This window comes from Anguilla rostrata, chromosome 5, assembly GCF_018555375.3.
Source record: "Anguilla rostrata isolate EN2019 chromosome 5, ASM1855537v3, whole genome shotgun sequence".
In the NCBI taxonomy this organism is placed as follows: domain Eukaryota; kingdom Metazoa; phylum Chordata; class Actinopteri; order Anguilliformes; family Anguillidae; genus Anguilla; species Anguilla rostrata.
In genome coordinates, this window is record NC_057937.1 from 4589000 (window position 1) to 4614821 (window position 25822).

A 25822-nucleotide genomic window follows, 5' to 3' on the forward strand; every position below is an offset into this window, starting at 1 on the left:
ACGGCGGGACGTTTCTCCACGCCCGTTATCTGGCGAGCGCACGTCGCACGTTAGCTGAGGCTAATCAATCTCGAAGCTAACGAGGAGAGAGCTCGCGGGGGCCGAACAAACAAGACGACGTCGTCCGCCCCCCCGCCCCCCCCCCCTCGCTCTTCTGAAGGCCAAACATTGATCGCTCCTCAGGGTTGCCAAAGCGATCTTATCGTCGGTCGGCGGGCCCCCTGCATTAATATGCGTCGGGGGGGGGGGGGGGGGGACTTTGCCCCCGTCCCCCAGGGAGGGGGAGGGGAGGGGGGGGGCGGGATTGAGATTTCACGGCGTCTTTGTCCGGCTGTCAGGGCCCGGCTCCTGGCCCGTCAGATGAACTCATCACGGGGGCGAGCGCCAGCAGCCGAAGCTCAGCCGCCAGCCTGACAGCTTTTGTACGGAGGAGAAACTAAAGCTTGTCAGTTAGCCTGACCCCCACCCCGCCAAGGAGAAAACTAAAGCTTGTCAGTTAGCGGCCCTGACCCCCCCCCCCACCCCGCCCCCGAGGAGAAATCTAAAGCTTGTCAGTTGCAGCCGTGACCCCCCTTGCCCCCCCCCTGCTCCCCCCTCCTCTTTTATTTTTATTTTGTGGGTGCCGCAGACCTTGTCAACGAATCCCATTAGCTCGCCTGTCACCGTGACGATCCATTGGGGGGCAAGAGGGCATGGGGGGCAGGGCTGTTACCCCATTTATTTTTTCAAGGTCAACTTTGGGCATGTGGGCCCTGATAATGGAGCATGTATAGGGGGGGGGCAGGGGGATGGGGGGGCGGGGGCAGAGTGGTGTGGGGGGTGGGCAGGAATAATGCAATCAGCAGGGGCTATGGAGACATCTCTATCTCCAGACACAGCCAGACTTCAGTAAGATATGGCCAATTGGCCTAAAAGCCTGGAAGGTCTGATAGAAGAAACAGCTTTTGGACACTGCATGAGAATGAATGCTCGTGGCGTTCAATGGCTACTTTGACTGATGCCCCCCTGTGTAGCGTAAGTGTAGCATAATGATTAGCGTGTAGCATTAAGTGCAGCATAACGGTTAGCGTGTAGCATAAGTCCAGCATAATGGTTAGTGTGTAGCATAAGTCCAGCATAATGGTTAGCATGTAGCATTAAGTGCAGCATAACGGTTAGCGTGTAGCATAAGTGCAGCATAATGGTTAGCGTGTAGCATAAGTGCAGCATAACGGTTAGCATGTAGCATTAAGTGCAGCATAATGGTTAGCATGTAGCATAAGTGCAGCATAACGGTTAGCATGTAGCATTAAGTGCAGCATAACGGTTAGCGAAGCAGCCAGGTGACTTTCCAGCAGGTTTGATTCCCAGGCGAATCGCCGACCGCGGCACCCCTGAAGGCACTTGACCTGGATTTGCTCTGTAAATACCCAGCTTCTGCAAATGGACGCTGTGTGAAAATATAATCTGTGCGAGTCACTCTTGGATAAACGCGAGGAGGAATGTGTAAACCCACCTAAGCAATCTGTCCCCGGATAGCGGGTGTTTGCTGAAGCTAAATGGAGGACACCGGGTCACATCAGCAACACCCTCAGAAATAGAAAGGGCATAAAACTACGCAGCGAAACCCCAGGAGCTGTACAAAGCCTGCTGTCTCCACAGCAACACCTGAGGAAGCGCGTAAATGGCGGCACACAGAGTGGCTCCTCCTACACTTAAGCCCCGCCTCTGCTCTGAGGTCATAGGGCCATCTGACACCTTTAAACCCTGCCTCTGGTTTGAGGCAATTGGCCATAGCCACTCAAAAGAAACAAATGACTGCCAAATAACTTCTCTGTAACAGGTTCAATAGCCACTCTAAATACCACACTAAATAACCTAGGTAACAGGTATGATGCTGAGTCTGGTTTGATGCTTCATAGCTTGATGTTGGTTTGTCTGACGTAACTGCATTTTAAAGCTGTCCCTCTGTACTGTAGGATACATTCAGTCTTTGCAAGGGGTACACCAGCTGTAAAGGACGCTTTTGGGGAGAAAGCCTGCATCGACATTTAGAATGGATTTTTTCTTTTGGGAGACGAGGAATGGAATAATTGAGATGTTATACGAGAGGGAGCTTTGGTGGATTTTTTTTAACCTTGTACACCAAAAGGCACTCGTGGTTCCCTTTGAAGACTAAGCCACTGTGAGCCAGTTAAGTAGAGAGGGATCTCATCAGACTACTGCAGCAGACTCCCCCTGTGCTGATAACGCATACAGGATAGGGGGGGGGGGGGTCTCTAATGCACAACAGAGAGACGGGGGCTCGAACGCAGGACCGAGAAAGGGATCTAACATGGAGAGAGAGAGAGTGAAAGAGAGAGAGAAAGAAAGGGAGAGAAAGAGGGATATAATGCAGACAGGGATCTAACATGGAGAGAGAGAGTGAAAGAGGGAGAGAAAGAGGGATATAATGCAGACGGAGGGATCTAACATGGAGAGAGAGTGAAAGCAAGAGAAAGAAAGGGAGCGAAAGAAGGATATAATGCAGACAGGGATCTAACATGGAGAGAGATAGAGAGAGAGAAAGAAAGAAAAGGAGAAAAAGAGGGATATAATGCAGACAGGGATCTAACATGGAGAGAGAGAGAGAGAGAGAGAGAAAGAAAAGGAGAAAAAGGGATACAATGCAGACAGAGGGATCTAATTCAGGCGGTGTGGGGTGAGCTTCCTCTCCGCTTTGGGCCTCATGTGAGTCTCTAATCTCCCTTTCAGTGTTTCTGCTGCTGGCCTGAGCTGAGTCAGCTCACACAAAGCCTGATACAGACAGGCACACACACACACAGACACGCACACACACACGCATGCATGCACGCACGCACGCACACACGCACGCACGCACGTGCACAAACACACACACACACACACACACGCACACAGGCACGCAGACACACACATATTCACACACAGACACAATCGAGATGCGTGCACAGCGCCCCCCGCCCCCACCCCCAAGGCCTGATCTGGCCCTGTTGCTCTTATCAGTCAGGTGGATGCACTTACGTTCTTCTGCATTATGCTGCTCTGGATCACGCAGTGTAGCGCAATATAATTTACAACAAGATGTCAAGTGACATTGCAGTGCAATATAATTAAATCATAAAGCAATATAATGTAATGCAGTGTAAAGCAATATAAAGCAATATAGAGCAATATAAAGCAATGTAACGTAGTGTAAATATACTAATTTGATGTAATGTAGTCTAATATAATGTAATGTAAATATATAGATATGATGTAGTATAATAATAAATGAAGATAATGTGGTGTAATTGACCCACCTTGATGCCCCCCATCCTCTGCTCGCCCTTGAACTCCTTGCCGTTCTTCAGCCAGTGGATGGTGGGGGTGGGGTTCCCCGCCGCCGCGCAGCGGAACTTCACCGTGTTCGCCGCCGGCACGGCCAGCAGCTTCTTCTCCATGCGGTCCGGCCGGGTCCAGTATGGGGCTTCTGCGGGGAGGTGAGAACTACATTACCCACAATGCACACAAATATAGGCCTGTATTCCATCAACGACTGCCGCTGACTTCAAGATTTAATTCAGAATTAAATCCAAACATTTTATAAACGTTTTATTTCACAAACACAGTTTGGCAAGGTTGGCAATTTTCCTAGCATGAACTTGCCAAAATAATAATAATAATGATGCTTCCATTTGTGAGTAACAAAGTAAAAATAATCTGAGCAGAGATGGATCTGTCTGTGGAAATTCTCACTGGACAGCATCACCGAAACATTCTCGCTCAGAACTGTATCGCATGTCCAGGGGCGGCTTTTTATCAGCAAAATAAAAAACACGAATGACCTGATAAAATTAAAAATATGAATCGTAAAAGATGGAGATGGCCCAGCACTGACACGTAGACATAATATTAAGACATAAAGTTATATAAACAAATAATAAAATAAAAAGAATGAGTGATCAAAGCTTTTTTCGTTAGTCGTTATAAAGACCACATTTTATTTTGGAATATAAAATCGGTTCAAAATGTTTCAGATGGAGTATGCTTCATGCAAGGGGAACAAGCCATTAGATCTCATACTTGTTTTTCTGCAGATTTCCACAAGAAAGACACTGAATTACTGCAAAACAGCCTCGGCATAGGGACCTAACGAAACTCAGAAAAGAACAGCGTGACTCGAAGCTCTTAAAACGAACAATTCTGAATTCTGTCATCCAAGGGGGGGGGCTGTTTTTTTGGCACGTTTTAACACTGAACCCTTCCAGAGACCCCAAACCCCTGAATCGGACAATGGCCCCTATTCAGGACCCACCTCACGCTGGTACGACCGGCCTGGCTGAGAAGCACTCAGAACTGAGCGTGCTCCCCTTCACACCCCCCCCCCCCCCACATACCCCCCGCCCCCGATGTTTGAACAACAAACACACGTTCTAAAGAAAACCTTGTTCTCCAAGAGTTGGGTCTAAAGGACTGCAAGCAGCCGTACAAGAAAATCCACATCAGTTTTTTTTCCCCTTTTTTTTTTTTTTTTTTTTTTGCCTCTTAACATTTTCACTGAGTCCCGCTCTGTTCCTGGTTTGCTTTACATTAAGAGATGAGTACGCTTTCATCAGGGACTGGGCACCGGGCGGCCTGGCAGATGTGTTTTCTTCATTAAACCTACATTTGCTGCACTTATAAACTGGCAGAGGGCCTGAAATAATTAGAAATTGTGATGCTATCGGTGACGTTAGATTCCGTGCCGAGAGCATCGCTCCTGTGCTCGGGAGGCTCTGATTGGACGGTGGCACCCAGGTGGAGAAACCGTGGGCAACCCAAAGTGGGGTAGATTCTCTATGGCCAACAATGCACCAGTAGCTCATCACATCCCATGTGAATTATGTGTCCAAACACACCACTTCTATATGCGTTTTTTAAATAACGAAAAGCTATTTAATGCTTCTTAGAGCATCCAAAATAAAACCTTGTCTTTTTGAGACGGGCAGGGGTGCAGTCGCCACCCCAGCGCATCACCCTCAGTTTTATACCAAATTCCCGCCAGCCCATTTACCTCCCGAAATGTAGCAGCGCCCAAAACTTTCGATTGGTCCGCATTAAAACTGAAATATTCCACAATAAAAGCGCGTACATAACCACCAAAAATATTCCATAATAAAAGCGCATACAGAACCAACAGAAATATTCCACAATAAAAGTGCGTACTGAACCACCGAAAATATTCCACAATAAAAGTGCATACAGAACCACCAAAAATATTCCACAATAAAAGCGCCTCTCTTCCGTTCTCCTCAGCCCTCCGGTTTGAGGCCAAAGCCTCCCCCCCCCCCCTCCCCCCCGCTGAGGAAGTGCGTCTGCAGCGAAATCGGCCCGAAACGAAAGCCTTTCTCCATTTATTTTCGCAGTCGCAACGCTCTGCCCCTCCTTCGTGAGGCAGAACGTTCAAAATAAACATCAACCGAAAAATACCAAAAAAGGGGCACGGAGGGTGGAAAAAATACCTCAGGGTACGTAGCGAGGGGCGCACGCCAAACACCCCCCCCACCTCCCCCCCCCACCTCCTGCCCGGCCGTTCCCAACTGAATCCCATTAAAGTGAGAATATCTGAGATCTCCAGCGCCGGGTGTAATTGGGAGGGAGGAATTTCCTCCCTGGCGCACAGTCGAGCGCTGTGGCCTGCGGGGGCTAGCCGAATTCTACACGCGCCTCCAGCGGCGTCCGCCCCCTGGACCCCGACCCCCCCCCCACCCCCCCACACTCTGAATCCCAGAGGAAAGTCAGTCGGGAAGGAGCGACCGTTTCCCAGCCACTTGTTAAAATCGCTCCTGGCTGTGCAGATGAAGGAGACACCCTGGATGGCGTCCCTGGCGACAGGTGGACGCGATGCTGCTTCGTTGGGGAGGGCAGGCTTCCTCTCACGCACAGCAGCCCAACCCCCCCCCCCGTCCGCTGAGCAGGCATTTCAGTGAACCGCTGAAAAGACTGCCTTCGCATTGGGCCGAAACTCGACGCCGTTCCGCAGAGCAATTCAGAGAGCAATTTTCCCCGCTCTCTTATTCCATCTCGCAGTCTGTTCCAGGGTCAAGGGACCATGACTGTGGGCTGGGGAGTGGGGGGGGGGTGCGGCTTCACAGCCATTTACTGGGAGCAATTAGCCGGACGGGGCATGCGGGCTCGGGACTGGGCCTAAAGCCGGGGGGGAGGGTTTTGAAGCAGACGGGATCGTGGGTAATTGAGTAATTTGCCTTCGCTGACGCCTGCTCGCACGCTGGCAGATTTCACCGCAGATTACCCCGGACCTTTGAAGCGCCTGGGGGGGGGGGGGCAGACGCAATCCAAACATCGCCCCTCACGGATGGGCAGCGTTTTAAAATTTATTTTCCCTCCCTGGCCAGGATAAACAGGGGGCGCATAACAGGGGAGGGAGGGGGGGGCAGAGCAGGAAAGATTAGGCCTCGTTAGAGGTCCAAATACCTTAACGAGTGAGACACGCGGTGCGAGCTTTCGGTAACGGCTCATTGGGAGGGAGCCTGGAGTCGCCGGGCAGATCCGCGCGGTAAATGAGGCCTAGGCTGTACGAGCAGGGAAGCGGCCAATCACGCACAGCAGCGCCACCGCCGCCGCCATCGCCGCACCATGTAAAAGCGCGTACACCGCTAAGCTAAGCGTGTAGCCGCGCGGGTCGGTTTTCGAGAGCCAGGCACGCTTTCGGGAATCCGTAGCTCCTTAACCATGACTTCTAATTCAGACGGATTATTTGTCCTATGACGATGAAGGGGGGCAGGCCAAAAAAAGATTATACGGACTGAGCTCGTTCTCAGCGCCCCCCCGCCCCCGTAGCAGTCCGATAGCGGATCGCTAAGCCGCTGGCTAAAGCGTTTGGGATCGGATCTGGAGCTCGGGGAGCCGCTCTTCCCGGAGTTGCCGTGGTTTCCCTGTCACATGGGCGGCAACCTCCCTTGCCGACGGCTAATTAGCGACGGCTTAGCGGACGTTAAAATAAAAAAAGAGGCTTTAGGATTAAGGCCCTAATCCCCGCTCTGGGACCGCAGGGCCCTCGGGACCGGGGGTGAAGTGACCGTCACGAGGACGGATGATATTCGGGGGGACTCCTCCCCAGGCTGAGGGGGGCGCCGCTCGCTGAGCGCCCCCCCTCGCGCTCCGCGATGATTCACACCGAGACGCGGGAACAAAAGTGAACCCTGTGGAAATGTTAGGGTGTGGCGAGCGTTTATTAATCACTTAACATCGAGACGTCTCACCCTGTTCTCACCGCGTGAAACGAGGACACAAACCGCCGGACTGAACTGACGTTCGTCCTCATCGACCTTTAAGTGCACCTCAGTGGCTCACTGAGGGGAACGACGACCCTCATTTTCAACGGTGCCGAATTTCAAAGGGCGAGAGATTAAAAGAAAATAAAATACAATAAAAAAAGAAAGAAACAATAAGAAAAAAAAGTAGTGAGGTCATGTAATGGTAATAACAAAAGTTTGCCAAAAGCAATAAATAAATAATTTAAAAGCAACTACACTCAGATTATACAAGATTATATATCAGAGCCTGGAATTCTTCTCGTGGCAGCAATGAACACATTTTTTTAAAAAACAGTAACTCATTCCAGGAGTGAGGAGCACAAAATCAAAAAGCAAGTTTTCCCTAATTCCGTTTTAGCATGTGGAAACTGAAGTTTGAGCCAATCTTGAGAATCCTGCATGATGAGCACTAATGTATTCCATTCTAGCAGAGAGGAGACGTAAAATGGCAATTCAGAATTCAGAAACGGTGCACCTCTCTGGATATCTCCATTTTCAAATGGAGGTAAAATAAAACTGGGCACACAAAAGCTAGAAGGAAGGAGGAATGAAAATTCATGCTTACATATTAAACATCAATTGGCTGAAAAATGAGACAAGAGCGTGCAAGAGAATGACAAGAGAATGAAACAATGGACCGGGAGACCTGAAGTTTTAAACAGCCACACAGCACAGAGACCATTTGCATTATGGAATGGCCATGAACGAACTAATACATGCATGAGCACTTAGCTACTCAAGTAATACGGAAGTTGTACTCTAGTTCCACTCTAGTTCTTTCAAGTTGGTTGATTATGACTCACCATAAAACAGCTGATTGGCTAAGACTCACCATCTAGCTAACTGTTTAAGAAGCATTATCAAGCATCGGATTGGTTAAGACTATTAGACAAAGGGGCATTGTTCGTCGAGCAGCTGATTGTTTAATGCCCTCCATCAAGGAGCTGATTGGTGTTAAGACTCTCCATCCAGCAAAGGGACATTCCTTCACGGAGGCCTATTCTCAAGCCCAACCATGCCGTAAACACACAGCCATACACCTTTATGGGAAGGGGAAAGGCAGAATCCCCCCCCCCCCGCAATGAAGCACGTTAGGCTAGAATAAAATAAGAACCACGGCAACAAGACTCCACCTCGAAAGCAAAGAGACGTTTTTCTCTTTCGCCAGAGGAACCGTTGACCGAAGAGTGAATGTTTAACCAGGACACATTAGGGAGGAACACGAGAGAGAAAGAGAGAGTGACGCGAGGTCTTTAATGCAGGACCGGCTTTTCCGCGAAACGTCCACATAATGAAAGGGTGAAATATGGAACACACCATTTCCATTACCTCCATCGTCCGACTCTTCGTCGTAGTCTTCATCGTCCCCGGAAGACAAGGAATCTTTCAAGAGAATCACAAACACGCAAAGGTGTCACTCTGACAGTTGGGGTAGGGGTAGACACGACATAAATCATAGGAATCGATCGCTGCACCAAATTTGAAAATGGACAATGAAGCCCTAGTCTGACGGAATTCGTTTTACCCAAGGATGTCCTTTAATTGGAATTATTACCTATCACTCCTGTGATTTTTATTCCGCCAGAATCTGCCATGTCGTTTTTTTTTAACCTGGCTACAAAGTACGTTTCCTACTGTTTTTTTGGGGAAAATAGGTAACCAAGGTCCTCTGGTAATACTAGTCCCACGTGAATCTCAGTCATTTAAGAACATAATTTACTTTTTGGCGCACTTTTCTCCTCGTGTGGTATAACAATTAGGGTTCTTCTCTCACGTCCATTGTCTCGTTTTCTTTTTGAAAGCCATGTCTATTCTTCTATTGCCGCGAAATGTGACGCTTTTTTTTTAGCTATCGGAAGTTTCGATATAAAACATCCGGGACACAGTCAGTAATTGGGGAGGGGTTACTGTGGATTTTTTTTTTGTCCCGTCAGAATGCTCGGTTGGAAGTACCCACATAATAAGTTTAAAAAAAAGTACATTACAGGCCGTCCTCGGGTAAAACTTATCCCCTCAGAACAGGGCTTTAGGACCCAGCCTCACTTCAACATCCGAAGCTTACATCAATCGCTGAACAAACTGCCACTGTTTACAGTGGAACTGCCTGAACGTAGGTGCAGCAGGAATGATACTGTGATTAATAGTGACTTCAAAGTCAGCCATTTTGAGTGTAAGTGCTGGAATGAACTGGTGGGGGGGGTTGGGGGGGGGGGGGATGGAGTCTTGGGTATGTTTGTGTTTAAGGACCTCCGTAATGACTAGACCCATTCATACAGCGAGGAACGATGCTCTCTCACACACTGCAGCCCTTTACCGTGAACCCAAACAAACTGCAGACGCGCAGTTTAAATCCAGTGTTTTGATAAGGATCTTAAATGCGTAAAATAATCATTTTGAAATGGCGTTCGTGCCACCGGTGGTCTGACGGCGGCGAACAATTTATGCTTGTAGTTGTGGCAGAGCGTCAGTCAAAAAACACAAATACACCTTTGTTCCCGTGCCGTCGTGTCAAACGTTTACGCGACAGAAAGCTCCACCGGCAGTTAATCTGTCTGACCTTGAAGTTGCCGGTGCGTTTTCAGAAATGAAGGTTAATGAAGGCCAGATGCTGGCACAGGTTGTGCGAACCGCGCCGTGCGTTTGAGACTCCTGTCAAGGCCAAACCCTCGAGCTTCTCTCTGATCTCTGTTGTTCTCATTCTGGCATAATGGGCTGCATTCAGCGGCGCGGCTTCAGGTGACAAAGACGCGTTATGTTCTCAAGCGCAATCTTAAGCGCCGGCTGATTGACAAACAAGACCGAAATCACATTTTTTCTTTTGTGGATTGCCCCCGCAGCCAGTGCGCAAAACCACTTCTGTAGCTCTGTGTGCTAACCCAAACTGCCCTCGGGGCGACTCGTACATGGACCGAGGCCAAGGCTGGAGACGTATCTCTTTTAAACACCTGACACCTTGCTCAAATATTTAAAGAAGAGCGTCGGCGCTCGCCTTGATTTGCGTCCGGGGGGGGGGGGGTAAGGGGGGGTGGAGGCGTGTGTTTTAAAGGCAGGGGTGAAAAGGGACAGGGTTGCCGTCACGATCTCTGTAGCGACAGTAACCGGGGGCAGGTCCGTGGATCTCGAGAGGGGGTTTGTGCCGCGGGGTCCGTCTTTGATAGAGGCTGGAGAAAGCCTCGCTCTCCTTTGGCCAGGTTCCCAGCGTACACACACACACACACACACACCTCGTACACACACACACACCACACACACACACACCCCGTACACACACACACACACACCGCACGCACACACACACACACACACCGTACACACACACACACGACGCACACACACACGCCGCACACACACACACACGCACACACGCACACTCACACCCCGCACACACACACACACACACATGCACGCACACTCACACACACACACACGCACACGCACACACACACACACACACACCCCGCACACACACACACGCGAGCGCGAGAGAGAGGCTATGTTTCTAATTCCTCTCCACCCCATCTGTTTGCAATGATGCGGCCTTTCAGACTAATTGCTTTGTAATGAGTTGTCAATAACAGGCTCAGCTGGTACCTTGAATTTACTGGGAAATGAGGCAAATTAAACTGTCGCTACGCTCCCCCCCCCCCCCCAACTGCTCGTTCACATTCTTCTTTAAAGAAACACTCAGGCAATATTTTGGCCTTGAACAACTGGCTCCTTATGCCATGACATATCGGCGGCGGCAGTGTTGTTTTTTGGGGGTTTTTTTCGGAGTTTGTTGTTTATTGTAAAAACAGGGGAGGCTAGCGGGGGGCCGTCTGCGCTGCCGGGGGGGTCGACCGGGTCTGCGGTCGTGGCGGCGGGGGCTCGGCTGGACTTGGCGGACGAACAGAAGCGGGGAGGAGGGCTCTCGGCCCCGCCAGAGGAACAAAAGAGCCCGGTACCGCCGCGCGACGGGCGCTAACCCAGAACCGTGCGGCTGCAGCGCCGCCAACTCTCCGCCAACAACGCTAACATTTCCTCTGGGTGAAATAACGCTAACTTTACCTCTGGAGATACAGCGCTAACTTTACCTCTGGAGAAACAGAGCTAACTTTACCTCTGGAGAAACAGCGCTAACTTTACCTCTAGAGAAACAATACTACACTGACTATACAGCTGCAGACACAATGCTATTATCTTTACCTCAGAGTGAAGCGCAAACAAACAATAAGCTTTCCTCTGGATGAAACAATATTATCTGGGTAAAGGCCCCCAACACACTTTTAATACCAATACCAGCAATACAGGAACAGAGTGCTGGTCTGATAGAGCCCCTGCGACAGACCTTAATATAATCACCAGCGTGGTCTTGAGAAAGCCCAGCCTCCTGACCAGCAGAGGAAGACCTCCCATTACGGAGGAAGGCTCTGATGCAAGAGCTCGTATCGTTTGTGTAAGATATTAAAAGCGCGCGATAGTGAAAGGGTAAACAATAATGCAGGCAGACGCCAAAACAGCCAGCCGTTCCCCGAGTGCCGGGAAAAGGAGAAGGCGCTCCGCATTCATTTCCTCTTAGTCACGGCTCCCAAAGCTCCGCCCCCTCGCCACACCTCCGAGGCGGCCATTTTTTCCCACACGTTAATTAGCGGGTGTTTTTTTGTAAGCTTGCACACACCATTGGCTCGATGGTGTGATTGTAACCAGGTCACGTGGTTTTGGTTGTTAGCTTTTTCAGGCTGTGTGCATTTTTTTGTTGTGTGTGTGTGTGTGTGTGTGTAATACGCTTCATAATACCTTTGTGTGAGACATTGAGTCTGAGAGCGCATAGTTTCCCACAGGAAAGCTACCTGTCAGGGTGCTGCACCTGGGACACTCAAATCTGGCCCTCGAGGCCAGCAGTGCTGCTGGCTTACATTCCTCCCCTCCAATCAGGGCCTGATTTAAACCTGAGTCACCGGGTGAGTTAAATCTCTGGCCAATCGGTGGCATTTGTCGACCAATTAACCATCGGGTAGAAAGGACAGCCAGCAGTACACCCTGTGTTCAGCGGTGGTGGAGCAAAGTCAAGAGTCTGCATGAGCGATCATGGTTATGAACTGGGGGGAAAAGATATTGCTGCATGACTGCATACGATACAATTAATTTTTCGATTATATGTTTATTAATTTCTTATACAGGGTGCGGATGGAAAATAGTTTATACGACTATGAAGCACACCTGTGAGCCGTGTACCTGTGAGCTGAGCGCGTTCCACAGCACTGGCTGATCCACTTTCTCCGGCGGCATGCTGTTATTGCATCACCTTTCAAAAACCGCAGTCCCCAGTTTCTCATCCAGATTTTGTTTTTTTAACGCACAATCTCAGTTCAAGGCCTGAACCATTGCGGCAATATGGCAGCAACACTGAGTTTTTCCTCCCTCCTTTTTTTAAAGTAGTACTGTTATAAAAAATACTTGCCACTGTTGGGAATGTCACAGTCCAGATTCAGTGCTAGACGTGCCCCCCTGTATTCCACAGGAGAACCTCAGATTTTAGGGATGCCATTCGAGAGTTCTCCCCCCTGTTTTATTAAACATTAAGGCTGGTTTCAGTGGGATTCTGATTGGCTGGGGACGGGGACAGGGACAACGGCGTAACAAACGACGCTCCTCTCCCCTCCTCTCCGCGATCAGGGCCGAAGGTCCTCCTTATCTCGGCTGAGTGCGCCGTTGTCAGGACGATATGCGCCAGCGGCTCGCTCGCCGCGCGGCTGCTGAGCACGCCCGTTCGCTGGTGGCCTCGGGGCCAGCGTGTGAGGGGAGGACGGCAGTACGGTCCGCGTCGTGCCAGCAGCCGTGCGACTCTTGACGGGAGCTTTTTGGACAAAAGAGGCCCCTAACGCGGTCGCGTTCTGTCACGGGCGTCCCCACATCCCAACGGCTCATCTGGTTCGAACGCGGCCGTTTCCACCAGTAACAGGGGAACAGTAGCAGATACACTTACTGTTCTGTGCTGTTCTGTGCTCCTTTAACTCCTTAAGTAGCAGTCAGTCAGTTTAACTTCTGTACGCGAACACACACACACACACACACACACACACATACTCTCCCTCTCTCTTTCACGCACAAAGTGCAAGTCAAGCCTATTGGCAACAGAATTAAAGAAAAAATAATAACTTATTTTCTGTTCTAAATCACAATCACAACTTGAGGCAATTTCTAGCTAAATGGCCAGCCTAGATGGGTTTAATGACCTGTCCTTGTCGTTGTGTGCTGTTCTTAAGTTCCTGAATCGTGATGCGACAGTGTGATTGCAGAGTGGTCTTAGATATCAGAAACTTAGAAACTTGAAACAGAACTCTGCAGAAGATTGACTTACAGAAGACTGTCAGAGTTCTAAGTGCACAAGGGGGCCTTATTTCTGTCCAGAATTGGCTGGGTTGGGGTGGACGTATGGTAAAATGTAGGGGTCTCACTCCTTCACGGTGAAGGAGGGGTTAAAGTGTGTCTGTATACTGTACATAATCTGTAATAATACGCATAGTATGGTGAATGTGTGGTCAAGCGCTGCAGCGTTAAACCAGATGTCCCGTGGGGGCTGGGGGCATGTTTTGGAAAAGCAGGTAAGCCGTACATATCAGAGAGAATCAGGCAGCTCCTGTTTCCTACGCTGTTGCCAGCTAACAGACACACACACAGCTTAGTTCAGACGAACAGGGTCTGGTTCCTGTTCAGCGCTGGGCAAAGCAGCTTTAAATCTCCGTCAGATACCCCGCATCCCTCCACTAAGGCCATCTTCAGTATGGCTCTCTCTGCCGCTGCCGCTGCTAACTTAATTAGGTCATAACTGAGAGAGCCCCGCTGTGTCTACTTCCCAGTGCATTATGGGACAGGTCTTAATGTTCTGTAGCTACCACACTACACCCAACCGACTGCAGAAATGCCTTCACAGAAGTGGTTTTGGTATCATATGTAATGAAAGGACATTAGAACAGTGGTTGTGTGAGTTTCTGAACTCAGGACCAACTTAATGAGAAAACACACTTCCTGACCTGTGCCCTTTATTTGTGATGTAGATTAACAGATGGCCAAATATGGAATGCATACCTTTGAACAAGCAAGTAAAGCAGTCTAGTGTTGAATCAGACTGGTGCACATGTCCAAACACTGTGTATGAATACAGCCACTTTTGTCCAAACTCAACCCCTCACCCCCCCCCTCCCCCCCCCCCACATCTCTTATGTTAAACAAAATCTGATCATCGGAAGGACACAGGTGACCCAGAGGCGTAGCAGACCCGGTCGCTCTTACCTGCTACTTTGACAGTGAAGTTCCCGAGCAGCGTGTTGCCGTGCCAACAGGAGTAGACTCCCGAGTCCTCGTACGACACGTTGATGATGCGCAGCACCCGCTGCCCCACCCGCGTGCGGTTGCTAGGCGACAGCGCCGCGCTGTCCTTGAGCCATGTGATCGGCTGTGCCACGCCCTGGGGGCTGCAGCTCAGGTCCAGAGTGTCGCCGACCCCAAGGATGAAATCCTCCAGGAAGGCCGCCTCACTGGATACAGAGTCTGAGGTAAACAAGGGGGGGGGGGGGGCATGGGTGAATATCAGCATCAGAATCCAAACTCATGTCAGAAGCAGAACTCACCAAACAGAAGCAGGTCATGTGGGACTTTGAACAAAAGGTAGTCAAAACTCACTTTAGAACCGACGCACTTTTCAGTGAAAACTCACGGTGGAATCAAGACTCGTATTAGAGCGAAAAATCGGAGTTGAAACCCGCTGGGATTTTACGTAGTCAGAAGCTGCTTGGCTTTGACAACATATGCTATTTACTGAGAAATGCTGAACTGGTGAAAACAGCGCATTTAAATTTGGGAGTGCATTAAGACCCGAGCCTCTGCAAGTAACGAGGAGAACATGAAGCAGTCAGAACTGCATTCGGACCTCGCTGGCACTTCACATACCCGCGCGTTCAGCCACTCGGTCTTCAGACGGAAAAGTCTGACAGGGCTCACAAAAAACCGTCTCGACAGAGTCGTGTTAAACAAACAGTGAGAGGAGTGAGGCGGTGCGTGTCTTACGGGGTTTTATTCACTGCCCTTGGAAGAGAGCGTCAGTCTGTGATTTACTGCAGGTTTATGGACCGCACCGACACCCTCGTCCCTCAGCGTGAAAGCGGCGTCCGCCATTACTGTCCGCGCGACTACGAGCCGGGGCGTCGGGTCGGACCGGACCGGACCCGCGGCTCGCCAAAAACGGGACCGTCCCGCCCCCGCCCCGTAGTGTGAGGAGGACGGAGAGTGGGCCGAGCAAACCGCCATCGACGGGGTGCGAGCGAGCACTAGCGCGCGGGCGGGGTCTGGGGGGGGAAAAGCAAACACAGCTCCTCCTTTTTTTCCCCTCCATGGAAGGAACGGGCCCAGCCGAACATCAAACAGAGGAATAAATCTCTGTCACCCCCCCCCCTCGCCCCCCCCACTCCCCCTTCGCCCCCGCCAGCTCTGTGCCTCAGCCTTTCCGTACCTCTGACTCCGAGGCGGCTCTTTTAGGGGACGGGCCGTCCCGGGACAGGAGCTCTTTACGGTGAGGTCACGCAGTCCCGGAGCGAACAGAAACCCCTTCAGCACCCGCCCTGGGTGTGCGGGCTGCGGACGTGTGGCGGAATACGTTAAACACAAACGCGCTTTGTGGTGCAGCTGGCCAATGAGAGGCTCCCCACTGAGGTGAGTGATAGAGGCTGGCCAATGAGAGGCTCACCAATGAGGTGAGCTGCCTAGACTAGCCAATAAAATAAGTGGTAGACGCAGGTCAATGAGGTGACCTACTCAGACTGGTCAATGAAATAATGGGTAGAGGCTGGCTGGGAAGGTGAGCTGACAAAACTGGCCAGTGAGATGAGAGATGGAGACTGGCCAATGAGGTGAGCTGCCTAGACTGACCAATGAGATAAGTGGTAGACTCTGACCAATGAAATAAGCAATAGAGGCTCGCCAATGAGGTGATTTGCTTAAACTGGCCAATGAGATGAGCGGTAGAGGCTGGCCAATGAGGGCTGCCTAGACTGGACAGCGAGCAGCGGATGCTGGCCAGGAGCGTGTCTGTCTCAGGTTGACTGATAGCAAATCTGAAAGGAAAACCTGTTCAGTGTGTGGCTCTCCTGTTTAATGTGCCCAGACAAAGACAGGCGTAAACTTGGACCGTCGGTGAATTCCTCCTTGGTGCCAAAACCCAGACACAGTAACATATGTCTGTGTTCAAACAATGCCAACGCAGGCCATACATGGGCCTTTCTGATTAGCAATTGAGCAATGGGACGTCCTGAGTCAGAGATAAATGTTATTTTCATAGTGAGTTTGCAGGCCTTCTAAAGTCAAACAGAACAGCAAAGATTAACAGTCTCGGTCTCACCCCAGCTGGACGTCCTATCTTCCCCTTAATCAAGACGAGCGCTTTAATTACAGTTCCAAATTACGTTTCACAGGAAGCCTCCGAGAGCTCTGGCTGGTCTCGTTCCTCTCTGGGAGGGAAATGTGGTCGTCTCTCTCCGCCGCTCGAAATTCAGTTGGCGTTGCTCACTCCCCCGTTCGAGACGCGCAGACTTTTGAATCGTGTTGCTGCAGACGCGGGTGACTCACAGATCTCACACGGGTGACTCACAGATCTCACACAGGTGAGACAATCCTCAGCTCTCGTTTTGGAGAAGGATGGAAAGCGTGGAAGGAGGGAAGGCCACAGCTGGTGCTTCAGACAAAAATCTAAACTGGGCTTTACTTTCCTAAAGTTCAAGGCACTTTTGTTGGAGGAAGAGAGGGAAAGATTTGCATGATAGAACTTATCCATATTTAATAGTCATAGCCGCCATTTTGGCTCTTGTGATTTTAAACAGTGCTTTCGGATTATCTTGGCTTCTGCTTGGTGCAAGTGTCCCGAAGTGTTTATGGGTAACTGTTGAAACCTCTCCTGCACTGAACTCCATCTTTGCGAAGCAGGCTAAATTTGTTGTGGAGAACTCCTAACTGCTTTGGAATGTATTTGGGGTGAGAACCCACGAGTTTCATGTCATGCGGACAGGGGGTTACCTGATGTCCCTCTTCAGGGGAACTCCACCCGCAGAACTATCTCCCTCCCTCTCTAAATGAAACCGTTGGCTTTGTGAATACAGTTTTCACACTGAACGCTGACATTAAAATGCTAATAGCAGCAGCCAGACTTTAGCCTCGTTGTCTCGTTGGCTGCGGCACGTTTGAGTTTTCATCCGCCCCGCTCGGACTGCATGGTGTTCTGGACTTGGGGCCAGCTGGAATTGGGGTGTGTTTGCGGAGCGCGTGCGGCCTGTCGGAGGGGAGGGGGGGAGGGGGGGGCTGACGGTGCACTTTGGCCACTTCATAAATCACAGGGCTAAGCCGCGTGCCCTTGGCCCGAGATCATAACAGATCTCACCTCGGGACAGCCCAAAGGCCTGCACCCCCGAGGCCAGCAGCAGCCCCTGTTCCTCACGGGACCTCAACACTTTATTTATCTTCATTTTTTGGGGGGAACCCTTCATATGCTAGGGGAGTGTTGGGAGGTGCAGGAGGTGAAAGGGGGCAGTATTTGTACACCTGGCCTTGTTGGCCCCCCCCCCCCCCAAACTGAAGACATGACAGTGGCGGGATGGGGAACTGGTGGAACGCCCCCCCCCCCCCCCAGAGGAGGTGCCTTGTATCAGTGACCCCAACTTCCCCCGCTAATCGTGACCCCAATGACCTGCTGTCCCCAGAGAGCCACCCTTTACCTTCCTGGCCTTAAGGAAGACTGAAAGAGGGGAAGGAGGGGGTCTACCCCCTCCCAAAACCTTCCTTTCATTCATTCATTCATTCATTCATTCTCTCCCCCCTCCCTCCCTCCCTCATTCAGGTGGGATGCGACTCCTCAGGAGTGAACGATCTTATAATCACTCCGCGTGACTGTCGGTGGGGGGGGGGGGGGTGGTAGACTAAGTGTCCCTGCAAGGGAGGTAGCGAACTAAGAAAAAAGGCCCAGAATCGCAAAGCCTTTAAGATGGAAAGCGTGGAGTATATCCGCCTCTTAAATAAAGTCGACGGTACGGTGTGAAACCCGATCCAGACGCCCGTCACGTTTAGGTTTTTGTTTTTTCACCGGCGCTCCCCGTCCTCCTCCTCCGCGGGTGATCCGCTGTCACTCAGGGAGACTATAAAGGCCGCTTGTTCTCTGGAGCCGTCCCGCGGCGTGACGCAACACCGGGAACAGGTTAAAACAGGCCGGGCCAACGGGCTCCGTAAAAAAAAACACACACACACACACACACACGGGCCGCCACCCCTGCTCCCGGATTCCCCCGAAAACATTTAACAGTTACTTTATTGGGCCCGCTCCAGAAATAGCAGCGCATACCTTTTAAGACAAATCTACACGCCGAGTTCTTTTGAACGTGATTGGATCCAGATGGAAAAGGAGCAGGCATCTGTCTTTACCCGGCCCTCCCTCTCTCCCTCTCTCTCTCTCTCTCTCTGTGTGTATAACGCAGCGCTCATACACGGGCGGGCCTGCCGACGTCCGCAGTGTGAAATGGCACAGCGAGAATACTGAAGCCGCTTATGGTCGTGGAATGAGATATTGTATATGTGTGTGTGTGTGTATGTGATTCTGTAGGTGTAGGTAAATTACTCTTTTGTTCCATCAGTTTAACAACGTAGCGTTCTGAACTAAAACTTTAATGTAACTTTATGAACTAGAAAAATATTGCAAATATTTTCCACATCTTGCTGGAATTGTAATTATGTGTGTGTGTGTTTGTGTGTCTGCGTGTATACGCATTTGTGTGTGCACGCCTGTGTGTGTGTGCCCGTGTGTGTGTGTATGTGTATGTGTGTACCTGTGTGTGCGTGCGTGTGTGTGTGTGTGTGTGTGTGTGTGTGTACCCGTGTGTGTGTCTTTGTGTGTGTGCCCGTGTATGTGTGTACCTGTGTGTGTGTGTGTGTGTGTTTGTGTGTGTGTGTGTGTGCGCTCTTGCATGTGTGCGAAAATTGCAGAACCAAATAATCTCTGGTCCACACCGCACAGTTGAGCGAAACGATCAGGGCTTTTATTAGAGTTTAAACTGTGGAAAAAAAAAACCGGCCAATAAAACCAGCCGATGCAAACGGGCGCAGCGGCGGCGGGACCCGCTAATGAACCCGGCACAAAAAGACCCCTTTCTGGCACCGCCGCGGTCTGAACGGGAGCCCACGGAGGCACAAAGCCCGTCCCCCCCCCCCCCCACCCCTCCCCAAAAAAAAACACGGCCCAGGCTGCCAGCTCCCGCGTCACATGACCCCCCGCGCTGCTTTTCCCAACACAAAAGTACGAATTTCTCCCTCCTCTGCTTCACAGCGTATGTGTGGATTGTAAATCCTGGTCCTCTTGGAGAGAGAAAAAAAAGGGGGGGGGGGCTCTCTCTTCTTTTTTTTTGTAAACGCGCGGTCCCCTAATCTCTGTTTAATATGGCTTTGGCCCGGATGTAGAGTCCCTGGACAATGTCTTTAATCTGGGACTGCCTGACAACCTCACACTATCAAAAGAGAGGAGGAGGAGGAGGAGGGGGGGGGGAGAGAGAGAGAGAGAAGGGGGGGGGGCATTGTATGGAGATCAAGGCAGAGGGGCTTCCCGCCCCCCAGCGCCCAATAGAGAGGCGCTTTATCAAAAGCCCCAAAGTTAAAGATAGCCGTTGCTTCCAAACATCCACCGAGCTCCCCCGCCCCCCCCCCTCCCTCGCCTTCCGCCTCCTCCCCAGCCACGCTAATTAACATCGGAAGCTACTGTACGTCCAGAGAGCCCCCACGCCCGGCTCCCCCACCCCCCCCACACCCCCCCACCTCCCCGCCCCCTTCCGACAGCGGCTGTATTTAGCTGGTGGTAATTGTCATTCAGAAGACGAACTGGCCTAGTTTCAATTCACCAAATGCACTGTAAACGGCTGTCTTGGAAGAACACAGAGTCGCCCCCCCCAACCCCCCCATTTAAAAAAAGCGAGGAAATTATGAGATGAAAAAATTGCTGTTAATCCAGGACATCTCTGTCCGTCCATCGGATGTCCGGCCGCTGGCTAATCCGTCCCTGCAGAAAGCACCTCTACAACCACAGGGGCTGCCAGTGCTGCCCAGTGCAAGCTGAACAGACTTATTGTAGATTATTGGCTGGATCATTAATCCTTGTCATTAATCTTACTGTTCCCCCCCCCCCCCTCTGTGAACCTGACCCCGCCTCGTACTTGTCCGTCTCTGGTCAGTCAGCGAATTTCATTTTCTTTCAGTCTTTTTCAGTCTTATTTCAGCCTGTACCTGGTGAACCCGAGCGAAAAGATCATTTGTAGATAAAGTGTTCCTGTATCGCTTTCATTTGCGAGTTAAATTTGACACGGGACGGGACGGAACAGAGCTGGTGCTTGCTGACCTCAAAATGGGGGGGGGGGGAGGGGAGGGGGGTGGGGGCAGTGGAGGGGGGTAGAGCTGATTGAAACATCTCCCCCCCCCCCCAAAAAAAAGGGGGCGCCTCCATTCTGACGCACGCGACCCCAGCGTGACCTCCCACAGTGTTGGCCCCGCCCACTTCCCCGGGCCGGACGGGTTCACAAACTGAGATATCAATGTCACCTCCTCTTTCACCAGGCCCTCTCAAAAAAAAACCTGCTTCCAAAAGAAAAAACCACTGCTAATCACGTTCCCCTATGGTGAACTCCGTAATTACAATAACTTAGCAGATGCCATTACCCAACATCACTTAAAAAACAAAGAGCTGTTCAGATGGGTTTAAAGAACAGGAGTTCCTGCATTAAAGGGTAATTCATTTTTTAGTCCCGTAACTCTGCTCCCGTTTAAGGAGAGAGAGAGAGACACACGTACACACGCCTGACATCACTTACGGCCTTTTCCGGTATAGGCCTTCTTTTTTTTAAACTGATCCGTAATATTGCATTCATATTGTGCATAGCTTCTTTTTGTAACCTCTGCTTTTGCAAGAACAAGTGGCTACTTTTTGCCGTGCCAATAAATCACTTTAGAATTTAGAAATTTGAAATTTGAGAGAGAGAGATCGTGAGCGCGAGCGAGTGGTTCTGGCCAATCAGAACAGCCGCAGGACCCCAGGTGCTCTCTGAATGGCCAGCGTTCGGCCGCGGCTCATGGCGCAGTCGGGGCGTGAAATTGAATTGCGTGGGACCGGCGGAGCGAGGACGGGGCGTACGTGCGCAGGGGAGAATGTCATCCCTGAGCGGGAAAAGGCCTAATCCGTCCCTGCTACCCTCTCGAATCCGCACCCCCCCCCAAGACCCCCCCACCCCCCCTTACCAAGCCCTCGAACCCCAAAGCAACTGCGGTGGGAGAGAGAGGCTCCTCTTGTGTGGGGGAACAACTGTGTGCAGTTGTCCCAGGATATCTACATGCAGTGCATAACAGCCATCAATCACCCTCTGCTGGTCTCTTCCTCCTCCCACCTTCCCACAATTCCCTCTGCTAGAGTCAGCTTCCTGTTCAGAGAGTGGCACCTCTCTTCCCCTGTTTGGAAGCTCTGAAGCTCCAGGCTGTGCCCTGCGCTCCTGTTCGGATACACATACGTTTGTTATTCCAGCTTCCGCCTACATCTCTCATAGCTCTCCCAGCTTCAGTGTACATCCCTGACAGCTCTCCAGCTTCAGTGTACATCTCTCACAGCTCTCCCAGCTTCCGCCTACATCTCTCATAGCTCTCTCAGCTTCAGTGTACATCCCTGACAGCTCTCCAGCTTCAGTGTACATCTCTCATAGCTCTCCCAGCTTCAGTGCACATCCCTGATAGCTCTCCCAGCTTCAGTGTACATCCCTGACAGCTCTCCCAGCTTCAGTGTACATCTCTCATAGCTCTCCCAGCTTCAGTGTACGTCCCTGACAGCTCTCCAGCTTCAGTGTACGTCCCTGACAGCTCTCCAGCTTCAGTGTACATCCCTGACAGCTCTCCAGCTTCAGTGTACATCTCTCACAGCTCTCCAGCTTCAGTGTACGTCCCTGACAGCTCTCCAGCTTCAGTGTACATCCCTGACAGCTCTCCAGCTTCAGTGTACATCTCTCACAGCTCTGTGGGTTTGCTTCTCTGGGTCTCTGGTGATGTAAGCGGCAGCGTAGCCCCCGGCAACGCTGTCGGCCGGCAACTTAAACAAAAGCACATGCAGCAGCCCAGTCCATCCAGCAGCTGCTGAGGGGGCGGAGGTCTAAACGCTCCAGCCAGTGTGTGTGTGTGCTGTACAGGGTGTGGTGTGCAGGACAGTGGTGGTGTGGCTTACAGTGTGTTATGGGTGTGGTGTTGTGACGGTACAGTGTGTGGTTGTGTGTGTGTGTGGGGTGTGTGTGACAGTGTGTGTGTGTGTGTGCACGTGTACAGTGTGTGTGTGTGCAGGGGCGCAGGGTCGCTGACAATCACTGACAGTTTCGGGCCTCAAACGGAGTTTAATAAAGCGGGGAGAGACGTCTGTTACCCCCGGCGACGGGGGGAGACGCCCGTCTGTCCGGAGCGCCTCTCGCTTAGCTCACTGCGCAAACATCCCGTCAGTCTGGCCTGGCGCTAGCGCTAGCGTCCGGCCCGCCTCGGCCGCGCCGACACGGCCGCACAACAAAGCTCTTTGTGTCCCGGCGGCCCTGCCTTATCCCAGCCATCTCAACAATTTCCTTAAGGGGGAGACCTGTAATTAAAAACCGGCCGTACGTCAAACCCTGGCTGACAGCTCGGAGTCGCCGCGAACTGTCCAGAGCCGCTCGGCGCTGTAAATCAAAAAGAGCCTTTCTCACTTGACTGTGAGGGAGAGAGAGAGAGATTGAGAGAGAGATAGAGAGAGAGAGGGAGAGAGAGGCTGGGAGAGAGAGAGAGAGAGGAGAGAGAGAGAGAGGAGAGGAGAAAACAGAGAGGGGATGGCGAGAGAGAGAAAAAGAGAGAGAGAGATTGAGAGAGAGAGAGAGGGAGATAGAGAGAGAGTGAGAGAGTGAGTGAGTGAGTGAGAGAGAGAGAAAACGGAGGGGGGATGGCGAGAGAGAAAAAGAGTGAGCGAGTGAGTGAGAGAGGGAGTAGATATGAGGGAGAGAGGCAGAGAGAGAGAGACAGAGAGAGAGAGAGAGAGAGAGAGAGAGAGAGAGAGAGCGAGCACAGTCTGTGATTCTGTGTTCTGCATGTAATACGCAGAAAGGTTTCAGATGTTGACCTGTGATACATATAGCCAAACATCTGCTGGGGTATCAGTGCTTACTGGGGCTCTTCTGTGATTGGCCGGGGGTAGTCTCGCATCACACGCACTAGGCCAGACGATATTGCAGTAGCAATAACTAGTGCGTTAGCTCTGGCATGGGATATGGCTGGATTGTGAGGCTAACAAGCATATCACGATACAGGGCACGTCTCTGCTACCTCCTGAGTGCTTGGGTAAGATTTAAAGTAAACTCTGTGTCTCCTTCCAAAGCTGAGCTCTGCGCAGCTCACTCATAGAGGATATGGAGAATCACCGTGTGTGTGTGTGTGTGTGGGGCGGGGGGGGGGGTCAAGTTTAGTCAAGTCAAACGCCAGTGTATCAGTGTTCCAGCACAGTCTAAAAGCCCCTGTATCAGTGTTCCAGCACAGTCTAAAAGCCCCTGTATCAGTGTTCCAGCACAGTCTAAATGCCCCTGTATCAGTGTTCCAGCACAGTCTAAATGCCACAGTATCAGTGTTCCAGCACAGTCTAAATGCCCCTGTATCAGTGTTCCAGCACAGTCTAAAAGCCCCTGTATCAGTGTTCCAGCACAGTCTAAATGCCACAGTATCAGTGTTCCAGCAGTCTAAAAGCCACAGTATCAGTGTATCGGTGTTCCTGCAGTCTGGAGCTCTGTGTTTGTTTCCCCCAGCGCCTGACTGGCAGTAATGGAGTTTAAATGGTGGCGGTGAGGGAGCTGAGGGCCGTAAATCTCCCGCCCTGAGCAGTGAAAGCGGATCCTGAGAGTCTCTCAGTTTTACTGCCCTGCTGAAGACCAAGAAATCCTGCCGGTATTTACAGCCTGCGCTGAGAGAAGGTGAGAGGGGAGGCGGCGTGCACGCACACGCATGTACACGCACGCACACGCATGTACACGCACACGCACACGCATGTACACACACACGCACACGCATGTGTGCTTGTACGCGCTGTGTGTAAGTGCTGTGTGTGTGTGTGTGTGTGTACGCGCTGTGTGTAAGTGCTGGGTGTGTGTGTGTGTGTGTGTGTGTGTGTACGCGCTGTGTGTAAGCTCTGTGTGTGTGTGTGTGTGTACGCGCTGTGTGTAAGCTCTGTGTGTGTGTGTGTGTGTGTACGCGCTGTGTGTAAGCTCTGTGTGTGTGTGTGTGTAAGGGTGGTGCGTACCTGCAGGCGGGGCCGTGGGCAGCCTGGCGCTGGCGCAGCAGTGCAGACACACGGAGCAGTAGAAGCAGAGGCTCCACAGGGAGATCATTCCTCCGGAGGGCAGGGGGAGGCGGGGACCGCTGCTGCCCGCGGCCGAGTCAGGCATCTTCCGCGCGCACGCGCATGCTCCAGGTCCAACGCAGGGCCCGCCAGCCCCTCAGCACACGCCTGGGACACGGGACACGGGGAGAACACGCCGTTAGACACACGCAGGACAAACAGGCCGTCAGACACACGCAGGACAGACATGCTGTCAGACACACGCAGGACAAACAGGCCGTCAGACACATGCAGGACAGACACGCCGTCAGACACAAGCAGGACAGACACGCCGTCAGACACACGCAGGACAGACATGCCATCAGACACACGCAGGACAGACACGCCGTCAGACACAAGCAGGACAGACACGCCGTCAGACACACGCAGGACAGACATGCCATCAGACACACGCAGGACAGACACGCCGTCAGACACACGCAGGACAGACACACGCAGGACAGACACACGCAGGTCAGACACACGCAGGACAGACATGCCGTCAGACACACGCAGGACAGACACGCCGTCAGACACACGCAGGACAGACACGCCGTCAGACACACGCAGGACAGACATGCCGTCAGACACATATAGAGCTCTGAGCTGGACAGGTATAGAGCTCTGAGCTGGACAGGTATAGAGCTCTGTGCTGCACAGGTATAGAGCTCTGAGCTGGACAGGTACAGTATAGAGCTCTGAGCTGGACAGGTATAGAGCTCTGAGCTGTACAGGTATAGAGCTCTGAGCTGGACAGGTATAGAGCTCTGAGCTGCACAGGTATAGAGCTCTGAGCTGCACAGGTATAGAGCTCTGAGCTGGACAGGTATAGAGCTCTGAGCTGGACAGGTATAGAGCTCTGAGCTGGACAGGTATAGAGCTCTGAGCTGGACAGGTATAGAGCTCTGAGCTGCACAGGTATAGAGCTCTGTGCTGTACAGGTATAGTATAGAGCTCTGAGCTGGACAGGTACAGTATAGAGCTCTGAGCTGGACAGGTATAGAGCTCTGAGCTGGACAGGTATAGAGCTCTGAGCTGCACAGGTATAGAGCTCTGTGCTGTACAGGTATAGTATAGAGCTCTGAGCTGGATAGGTACAGAACTCTGAGCTGTACAG

The 25822-nt window shown here is 51.5% G+C and overlaps 1 protein-coding gene across 6 annotated transcripts in view; it reads right to left on the reverse strand.

The window, feature by feature from the left end:
- The window catches only part of fgfr3 (fibroblast growth factor receptor 3), a 59184-nt gene that overhangs the window by 23358 nt on the left and 10004 nt on the right, over positions 1-25822 (reverse strand). For 4 of the 6 annotated variants that reach the window (XM_064334682.1, XM_064334683.1, XM_064334680.1 and 1 more), the window contains exons 2-5: positions 24628-24834; positions 14568-14825; positions 8613-8678; positions 3300-3469 (exon numbers count right to left, since the gene is read on the reverse strand). In XM_064334682.1, the coding sequence (XP_064190752.1) occupies positions 3300-3469; positions 8613-8678; positions 14568-14825; positions 24628-24772 (639 nt within the window). In that variant the 5' untranslated portion in view covers positions 24773-24834. The remainder of the gene's footprint in view (positions 1-3299; positions 3470-8612; positions 8679-14567; positions 14826-24627; positions 24835-25822) is intronic. The other 2 variants (XM_064334684.1, XM_064334685.1) reach the window with 2 other exon arrangements.